The sequence below is a fragment of the Eulemur rufifrons genome, chromosome 8 (assembly GCF_041146395.1).
Source record: "Eulemur rufifrons isolate Redbay chromosome 8, OSU_ERuf_1, whole genome shotgun sequence".
Lineage (NCBI taxonomy): Eukaryota > Metazoa > Chordata > Mammalia > Primates > Lemuridae > Eulemur > Eulemur rufifrons.
In genome coordinates this window covers 17222372-17232371 of record NC_090990.1, presented here as the reverse complement: position 1 = coordinate 17232371, position 10000 = coordinate 17222372, and the positions used below count along the sequence as shown (strand labels likewise).

The 10000-nt window shown below is 50.5% G+C and overlaps 1 protein-coding gene across 1 annotated transcript; it reads left to right on the top strand.

The window, feature by feature from the left end:
• Nucleotides 1-6533: 6533 nt before the first annotated feature.
• Nucleotides 6534-7580, top strand: PAQR7 (progestin and adipoQ receptor family member 7). The gene has a single exon (XM_069477479.1). The coding sequence runs from the start codon at nucleotides 6534-6536 to the stop codon at nucleotides 7578-7580; it is 1047 nt and encodes a 348-aa protein (XP_069333580.1).
• Nucleotides 7581-10000: the final 2420 nt, after the last annotated feature.

Sequence of the window (10000 nt, the reverse complement as noted above, 5' to 3'; positions counted from 1 at the left end):
GTATTACCCTTTGGTATTGATTCCCAGGTCTGTAAATTCTATGAGGGCAGCATTTTAAATGTTTCAGTTCACTGTTGAAGCTCCAGTGCCCGGCACATAGTAGGCCTAAAATAAATATTGTTGGAATGTCACAGGTCCTGAGGGCCCTTTGAACTCACTGCTGAATTCACTCTCTCCTTTGACATTTTGGAAAAACAGGACTACAAGGAGAGGGGACTTGTCCAAAGTCACAAAGGGAATGAGTGGCTGGGCCAGATGAGAATCCAACAAAAACAGTGGAACGGACACCGTGCCAGAGCCAACACCTAACATTTATGACTTTTTTTTGCTTTCAGAAGAGCCCAAGAGGTAGCTATTTTCATCCTCTGACTACAGCTCAGGAAACAAGCTCAGAGAGGTTAAGGGACTTTTGGATAGTTGCACAGCTGGTAAGTTCCAGACCTGAAATTCCATCCTCACATAAAGATGGGGATTCTGGCTTCTCTTGAAACAGTCTGCCAGAGGTGAGTGGTGGATGCCCACCCTTCAGTTCTCCAGGGTTACCACCTGGGTGGCTTCCCTCCTGGCGTTTGTGTGGGTGAGGTGGTTGGGGCAGGGAACCTGGCTGCTTCATTCCCTGTGTGCCCAGCCCTGTGCCGTCGTGGCTGGCATACAGTAAGCACTGAGTGAAATCTGTGGGATGGGGGTAACGCAGGGCTCTCCTTCTCCAAAGCCCATTTTCCACCCTGTTTCCCCATCCTGCTCTTCTGTTTTCCCCAGGGGGGTTGTGGGCTCCTTTGACCAGAAGGAGCTGGAGGTGGCGAGCCTTGGTTGAAGAGGGAAGTGAGGAGCCTTGGTCTTGCGTTGCAGAAAAGGGGGATATGAATTGGGAGGGGAGGGGAGGGGAGGGGAGGGGAGGAATTTGCTCCTCAGACTGACATGGGAACTCCCATTGGAGCTGGCCCAGAAGCCTCCCAAACCTCCTGCAAGACATGCCCAGGCCAGGCCACATGCCTTTTGGATTACCTGCTGACACAGTGTACCCTCCTGCACTCTGCCACTCTGGGGCGGGCTGCCGGGGTCCCGGAGTTGAGGGCCTGTGCCCTGGGGATGTAACTGCCCAGTTACCTCTCTTGGGCTTTGGGGCAAGTGCCAATTTCCAGGGCTCTGTGGATCCAGGACAGGTACTCTGAATGGTCTTTACTGAGAATGTTTAATTATTAAGTAAAGTCAGTGTCCTCAGAAGTCCAAACTCTAGCCAAATTTCCTTGATCCTTAAATACACCCCTAGAGATAAGGTATATGTTTAAGGAGACACAGTTAACTTTCTGAGCCCCTCCACCCCAATCCAGTGGAATTAACTATTGAAGGCTAAAAGAGGACAGTTTTTTAGAGAATGCCAAGCAAATCTCTCAGGCTGAGGTTATTTCAAATTCTACTACATTATAATTATTAATAATGGTAATCTTTTTTTTTTTTTTTTTTTTTTTTGAGACAGAGTCTCACTCTGTTGCCCAGGCTAGAGTGAGTGCCGTGGCATCAGCCTAGCTCACAGCAACCTCAAACTCCTGGGCTCAAGCGATCCTCCTGCCTCAGCCTCCCGAGTAGCTGGGACTACAGGCATGCACCACCATGCCCGGCTAATTTTTTGTATATATGTTTTAGTTGTCCATATAATTTCTTTCTATTTTTAGTAGAGACGGGGTCTCACTCTTGCTCAGGCTGGTCTCGAACTCCTGACCTCGAGCGATCCACCCGCCTCGGCCTCCCAGAGTGCTAGGATTACAGGCGTGAGCCACCACGCCCGGCCTAATAATGGTAATCTTTATTGGGTCCCTAAACTAAGCTAAACTTTGTTTCAATAAATTTATTTTTTGCAGCAATCTATGTGGTAGATAATATTTTAATTCCCATGAGGGAGCTAAGGATCAGAGAAGGTTAGTCATTTTTCTGAAGTCACACAGCATGTTACGGAATCAGGAGTCAAACCTGGTTTGTCTGAATCTGAAGTCCATCTCCTTCATGAGCCTTTATAGTGTCTGTTTTTTTTCCTTTATTCCTAACTTGCTTCCATTCTGATTCCCACTGAGTAGGGGACAGGAGCCAGCCAAGTCTGCCTGACATCTGGTCCTGGCCCAGCTTGGCCCTTGCTTTTTTTTTTTTTTTTTGAGACAGAGTCTCACTCTGTTGCCCGGGCTAGAGTGAGTGCCGTGGCGTCAGTCTAGCTCACAGCAACCTCAAACTCCTGGGCTTAAGCGATCCTACTGCCTCAGCCTCCCGAGTAGCTGGGACTACAGGCATGCGCCACCACGCCCGGCTAATTTTTTGTATATATATATATATTTTAGTTGTCCATATAATTTCTTTCTAATTTTAGTAGAGACGGGGTCTCACTCTTGCTCAGGCTGGTCTCGAACTCCTGACCTTGAGCGATCCACCTGCCTCGGCCTCCCAGAGTGCTAGGATTACAGGCGTGAGCCACCGCGCCCGGCCGGCCCTTGCTTTGCTGTGTGCTTTGCTCTCAGTTTCCCAATATGTCCCACGCAGAGGTTAAAGGTGAGCTGCTTTCTGCAGCAGAGGCCTGGCTAGAAGGGCATATAGCCTGGTTTCACCAACGTGGCGGTGGCAAAGGTGGGCAAGAGAGAGGTGTGGGAGGTGGTCTTCAGCCCCACCCTCTGGTGACAGCACACAAGACACCTCCAGTAGCTAGAAGCTCCGCCCCTAGTGACCCTCACTTGTGGAAGTGCCACCCAGTGCTTGGCATCTGGTAAATTTGCCCAGTCCCACAGTAGAAGTCATCAGCCCCCAGGCTCGAGAGAAACCCCCAGGTACCCAGCACAATTTGGCAGGTTTGGAGGGGCTCCGTGGAGGTGTACTGGACTGCACTGGGCTGCTGGAACAGGCAGGGCCTGGCAGCCTGGTAGGTGCACTATTCGAGGCAGACTGCTCAGAGGACAACGAAAAGGGCAGAATAATACCTCGCAGGCAAGTGATGAGGCCTAACTGCAACAAGGCTATATAGAGTGAGCATACAGTAGACACTACATTTCAGTATAATTATTACTGGGAAAGGAATCCTTGGTCACATGAGCTTGGCAAATGTAGATTCAGCAGAGCTAAGCAGACTTTTTTTTTTTTTGGAGACAGAGTCTCGCTCTTTTTGCCCAGGCTAGAGTGCTGTGGCGTCAGCCTAGCTCTCAGCAACCTCAAACTCCTGGGCTCAAGCAATCCTCCTGCCTCAGCCTCCCGAGTAGCTGGGACCACAGGCATGCGCCACCATGCCCGGCTAATTTTTTGTATATATTTTTAGTTGTCCAGCTAATTTCTTTCTATTTTTTAGTTGAGATGGGATCTCGCTCTTGCTCAGGCTGGTCTCGAACTCCTGACCTCAAGCGATCCTCCCGCCTCGGCCTCCCAGAGTGCTAGGATTACAAGCGTGAGCCCTGTGCCCAGCCAGCAGACTTCTTTTCTGCAGGACTTCTCAGAGCCTTTAATGTGCTGTTATGCCTTGGACAGTTCCAAGAATGGGATATGGAGCATAGGACTGGACTTAACAGATCACAGGGACTCAGGAACTAGATGTCTACAGGGCACCATCGGGCTTCATCCTCCCCTGGTCTTTGTCCCCATGGTGGAATAGAAACCTTGCTGGGTTGGACAACTCTGGGAAAGGCCTTCCAATCTCTGGGCTCTGGTTTAATATAAAACAAGGAAGCTGCATGAGATGCTTTCAGAGCCTTTTCTGGCCCCCTGAGCTTCCGAGTAAGGAAGACAAACTTGTGGACAAGGGTGGAGGCTAGATGATGGAGGCCAAAGCCCAATCTCTTAGGGGGAGGAAGAAATCCAGCCCTGGCTCTCCCACCAGCAAGGCAGGCCAGGGGCATCTCATGCTCTGGACTGAAGTGGCCCCAACAGTTAGCCCCTCGGGAAGGTCTCCTTCCTTTTTTTTTTTTTTTTTTTTTTTGAGACAGAGTGTCGCTTTGTTGCCCAGGCTAGAGTGAGTGCCGTGGCGTCAGCCTAGCTCACAGCAACCTCAAACTCCTGGGCTCAAGCAATCCTACTGCCTCAGCCTCCCGAGTAGCTGGGTCTACAGGCATGCGCCACCATGCCCGGCTAATTTTTTTTTTCTATATATATTTTAGTTGTCCAGATAATTTCTTTCTATTTTTAGTAGAGACGAGGTCTCGCTCATTGCTCAGGCTGGTCTCGAACTCCTGACCTTGAGCGATCCACCCGCCTCGGCCTCCCAGAGTGCTAGGATTACAGGCGTGAGCCACCGCGCCCGGCCTGAAGGTCTCCTTCTTACACCTGCCCTGTGCCTGGCTCTCTGGGGAATAGGAAGTAGAAGAGTCCTGGACTCCCTGTTGCAAGTAGCACCCCTAGTGCAGTAGTGTGGTGACTTAGTAACTCCTGCTTCCCCAGTGGACCAGGACAGGCCAGGGCCAGAGCTGACTCCTAATGCGGCAGGAGCTGGGGGATGTAGGTCAGGCTGGAGAGAGTGCGGGCTGGGGGCGTCGATCATCTTGATGCTGCCTTTGCATAGCAAGCACCCTGCATTTACTTGGGTTGTGTGTGAGTTATTTGAGTGGGTTTGCAGGTGATCGCAGTGCTGCTGGTGGCAGAGAATGTGACTGCCTTATCTTGCCTGAATCTCTTGGTCTTGTACGGTGACTGGGGCAAAGGTGGTTACAGTGGATGGACCTGAACACTGGGTCCAATAAGCTTGTTGAGGGGATTTATTTGGTAGGGAAATTGTCCGACAGAGTTCTCATTAGATGTCTGAGTTAATGAGTGACACAATGAATGAAGATAAGCTTGAATTACGCAGCTGGTGCCATGCAAAACGGTGAAATGATGACAAGGCTTGCCACCTTGTCTTGCAAAGGGGCAGCTTAAGGTAGTGGTTAAGAGCGCGGACTGAGTTCAGAGCATGCCTCTGCCACTTCCTGGCTAAGGTGAGTGGGCAAAATACTTAACTTCTCTGTGCCTTAGTTTCCTTATCTGTAAAATGGGAATAATGATAGTATCTACCTCATAGTGTTGTTAGGAAGCTTATAGCAGGTGCTGTGTAAGCATTTTTGTTTTCCTTTCTGTAACTTCTGGCAGATGATGAGGTTTCTGAGGGCAGGGGTCAAATCCTTTTCCACTTTCACCTCCTCTCCCAATCTGGCACAGGGTATGAGGCAAAGAAGTGCTTAGTGTTTGCTAAACGAATGAATGAATGAATGTTTTAAAGGCTAAACTGTGTAACCCATCATAGGTAGGGGAAATTGGGGGCGGGGGAAGCAGTGAGGAGGCCCCCTGGAGGTGGCAGCTTGTACTGGCCTTAAAGGACTTCAGTGCAGCGACAAGAAAATGGCACAGGGTGTGATTTTGGGCTTACCTGGGAAATGAGGGCCTTGAATGCCAGGATGAGGGGTTAGATTGGATTTGTTTGGAATTAGCAACCATAGGTGGTGGGGCAGGGGCTGAGGAGGGGAACTTGAGAGTGGAGTGTGGCTAATCAGTGGTTAGCTGAGGACTTTCAGAAACAAAGTAGCTTTTTGAGTTGGGCCTTGAAGGGTATGCAGTGTTATCAGAATGCTGCTATATTGTTTTCATTCAGCAAACATTGAGTGCCAGCTACTTGCTAAGCACCAGAGGTTCACAAAATAATGAGACGAACTGCCTACCCTCCACGAGCTCACATGGACAATTTGAATGCCCATGAGAAGTGTTATAAGGGTCAAAGGAGGTCTGATGGCAGGCACTCAAATAGGGCGTCATCATAGGAGGTTCAGGGGACATGGGAAAGCATCACAGAAGAAATGATTTTGAGGGATGATTAGGAGTTTGCTTAGTACACAAGAGGAGGAAAACGTCTCAACACAGGAAACAGCTTGTGCAAAGCTACAGACATGGAAACAGCAGTCGGGGGGTTTGGTGAGGCTGTGACTGGATTTGAAGTGCTCTGTGGTTGAGCAAGATGCTGGAGAAGGCAGCAGGGACCAGAGCGTGTAGGGTGACAGAGGGTCAGTGGGAGACCTGGGCCACTCCGAAGGGGCTATCGGTAGAGGCAGTGGGTGTGTTAGCAAGGTCATTGTCACCACCAGGTGAACACTGATGGTGGCATGAACACAGGCTGAGAGAGCCTGTCCCTATCTCATGTGTTCCACATGTTCACGTGGCTGGATCTGTACTTTAGGAGAGAAAACAGCTGGGGCTACTGTGTGGAGCCTGGACTGGAAAGGAAATGACTGAGGCAGGCAGCCCTGTCAATTCGTGCATTCCTCAAACATTTGCTGAGCACCTGCCATGTGTCGGGCACTGTCCTAGGTACTTGGGATACATCAGGGAACAAAACAACGATCCTTGCTCTCACAAGGTCAGAGCTGAGCTCCTCCTTAGGATGACTCCTCTCCCCTTAAACCCAGAGTAGGGATGAGGGTGTGGGGAGGAGGGAGTAAGGCCTGGGCATCAGAGCCCCCCAGCTGCTGCTCATGGGGGTAAGGAGGACACCAGGCCTCTGACCTTGCTCTGGCCTCTCTCCCAGCACCCTGCCTAGGCCCACAGCCATGGCCATGGCCCTGGCCCAGAAGCTCAGCCACCTCCTGCCCGGTCTGCGGCAGGTCAGCCAGGAGCCTCAGCCATCTCTGCAGCCGGAGCCCGTCTTCACGGTGAACCGAGCAGAGGTGCCGCCGCTCTTCTGGAAGCCGTACATCTACGCAGGCTACCGGCCGCTGCATCAGACCTGGTGCTTCTACTTCCGCACACTTTTCCAGCAGCACAACGAGGCGGTGAACGTCTGGACCCACCTGCTGGCGGCCATGGTGCTGCTGGTGCGGCTGGCCATGTTTGCAAGGACCGTGGACTTCTGGGGAGACCCGCACGCCCTGCCCCTCTTCATCATCATCCTCACCTCCTTCGCCTACCTCTTCTTCAGTGCCTTGGCTCACCTCCTGCAGGCCAAGTCCGAGTTCTGGCATTACAGCTTCTTCTTCTTGGACTACGTGGGGGTGGCCATGTACCAGTACGGCAGTGCCCTGGTGCACTTCTACTACTCCATCGAGCCCGCCTGGCATGCCCAGGTACAGGCCATTTTCCTGCCCACGGCCGCCTTTCTCGCCTGGCTCTCCTGCACTGGCTCCTGCTGCAGCAAGTTCGTCCAGAAACTAGGCCTGCTGAGCCGCATTTGCCAGGAGATGCCCTCGGCGCTGGCCTATGTGCTGGACATCAGCCCCGTGGTGCACCGCATCTTGGTGTCCGCTGGCCCTGCCACGGATGACCCAGCCCTTCTCTACCACAAGTGCCAGGTGGTCTTCTTTCTGCTGGCTGCTGCTTTCTTCTCTGTCTTCGTGCCTGAGCGCTGGTTCCCTGGCAGCTGCCACGTCTTTGGGCAGAGCCACCAGGTGTTCCACGTCTTCTTGGTGCTGTGCACGTTTGCTCAGCTGGAGGCTGTGGCGCTGGACTATGAGTCCCGGCGGCCCATCTACGAGCCTCTGCACACCCGCTGGCCCCACAACTTCTCTGGCCTCTTCCTGCTCACTGCGGGCAGCAGTTTCCTCACTGCGTTCTTCCTGAGCCAGCTGGTGCGGCGCAGACTTGATCAGAAGACCAAGTGAAGGGGGTGGCAGCTGGTAGGGAGGGGGGCAGAGTGGGGGGACAGAGGTCCAGGCTTGGCTTCAGAGGGGAACAAGTCCTGGTAAAGTTGTTTGCGCCTGGCTGGTGCTGACTCTGTGTGTACACCTCAACTGCCAGGGGCAGCACTGGCCAATCCTTGGATTTGGAGATTGGCTGGGAGCTGCAGGGGTCCTCTCCTGGGCCTGCCCCAGCTTCCTGCCCTGAGAGAGGGAAAGAGATAAAGGCATTGGCCGCCCTGGCTTGCCTCTCCTCTCCACTTACTGGGGGTGGAGCTGGGGGTCACCTTGAGTCAGGACCCCAGTTTGGGGCTTCCAGATTGTCTAGGTGGGAGGTAAAACTTAGGTCAGAGTCAGATTTGAGCTGAGAGGCAGGGGAGGCCTCAGCAACCCACCTCTACTCAGATTTCATGGGTGGACGGGGAAGGGGCAGGACTCAAATACGTGTGGGATCTTGCCGTCCCTTGCCACGCAGCCTGCAGCGTTGGAGCTCCAGAGACCCCCAAAGGTAGAAGATTGTGCCAGACGTAAATGATCCCATCCAATGCCTCATACCCCTTCAGTCACTGTCCCAGACAATGAGCCCCCAAATCTCGTAGCTCTGGCCTCTGTGTCCCACACAGCCTGTTCCCAGCTTCTCTCCTGCTTCCCTTGTTCATGATTCAGTTATCTATTCAGTGTTTCCTGCACCTCTGCTCAGAGGCAGGCCGCTGGCTGGGCCCTGTGGATCAAAATGTAGGATGACAAAGGCTTTAATATCTGAATGAACTGTCAAGGGAAGCAGTGAGAGGGAATAATCAAGACTGTCAGGGACCCTCTGTGTCTTCGGTTGGGAAGGATGAATAGGAGTTTGCAGATGGAGGATAGGAAGGGTGTTCCAGGCAGAGGGGGAATCCTGTGCAAAGGCCCAGAGGTGTGGAAGGAGGAGCTCAGTGGGCTAGGGTGGTCTGGACTGTAATATGTCCTGGATGTAGTAAAGTGGTTGTGACAGTAGCTGCCTCTTTGCTCTTTGTCTCCTGTCCCAGGGAGGGGGCCCCCAGGTACAGTATTGGGGGAGGTTTTCTGGAGGAAGCTGGGTGGACACAGGGTGCAGAGGAGCAGTTCTTGTTTTATCTTTGCTTAGGGGTGGGGGTGGGGCCTTGTGTACTATATACATATAGGTGAAATGTGTTTGGCAAGGGTGTGGGGGACAGTTTTATTACTAAATAAATTTTAGGAATAAATGAATGAGTTAAAATATATATAATCCCACTTTATAATTTAATAAAGATTCCATTTTTTGGTTTTTTTTCTTCAATCAAGAAGGCTTTTATATGTTAACTTTTATAATATTGCTTTCTTTATACTATACAAGCAATGTATAGAAAATGAAGGAAAATTAGGAAGATAAGGAAAAAATCCAAATGAGTAAGAAATACCACTCCACTGTTAAATTATCCTGGGGGACCTCCTGAGATATATATGTGTATAATAATGCATATTTTGATATATATTATTAAAACTTATAGATACATATCCATATATTATTCCATTTATGGAGACGGTGGTTAGGGGTGGAAGGATGGTTGGGATGCCAGCATTTTTGGATTTCTGAGGGACTTTCCACACTTGATCGTCTTTCAAATCTAATTTCACACTTGGTGAAAACAGGACTAAAAGCTAGTTCCAAATTTTTACCTAACCTTTCAAAAGTCCTCTTCCATGTAGTTTGTAGTTACACTTAGATTTTCTTTTTTATTTACTAAAATAATTCACAAACTCGAGTGTTTGGTAAGCATTTAGGTCGAGGACCCCAGCTCGAGTCCACAGACCTGATCCTCCCTCCACTGCTTTGCTCTGGCATGATTGCAAAGATTCAGCCATGAGATGAGGAAAGCCTTGAGCTGAGGGTATTTACTATATTTGCTGTAGAACCTCAAATTCAGGCCCCTGTACCCCATGCTCAGCTAAAGCCAAACACTGTGACACTGGTGCTTGGAGATAAAAGTTTATTTAATTTGGCCAAAGCAAGAAGACAGGAGAGCAAGATTTGTCAGTTCCATCTTCTCGAAGAGATGAAGAGGGGAGGTTTTATGCAGGGTAAGAGAAGGGGTTCCAAGGGACCTAGGGTGAAGTCTGTTTCTTCAATCTCAGATGACATCTTGAGCAACTAGACTTCTGAGCTTCTGCAGCTAACTTGCTCAAAGGCATTCATTCCTTCTGCAAAACAAACATACATTTTTCTTGTGACTCTAGAGTTGTCTCTGTTAACTTAAAAAAAAAAAAAACAAACTGCGAGGTTTCTATTTTGTAAAAAGAAGAGCTTTGTATCTCGTGAAAGGTTCTCAACCTGTAGTGGCCATTCTAACAGGCTAGCAAACACTGCTCTGGCCCCAAGCCAGGAGCACAGGTTTCAAGGGAGAGAC

Excerpts from the sequence above, each read along its gene's own strand:
- PAQR7 (XM_069477479.1), top strand. The coding sequence starts at position 6,534 with ATGGCCATGGCCCTGGCCCAGAAGCTCAGCCACCTCCTGCCCGGTCTG.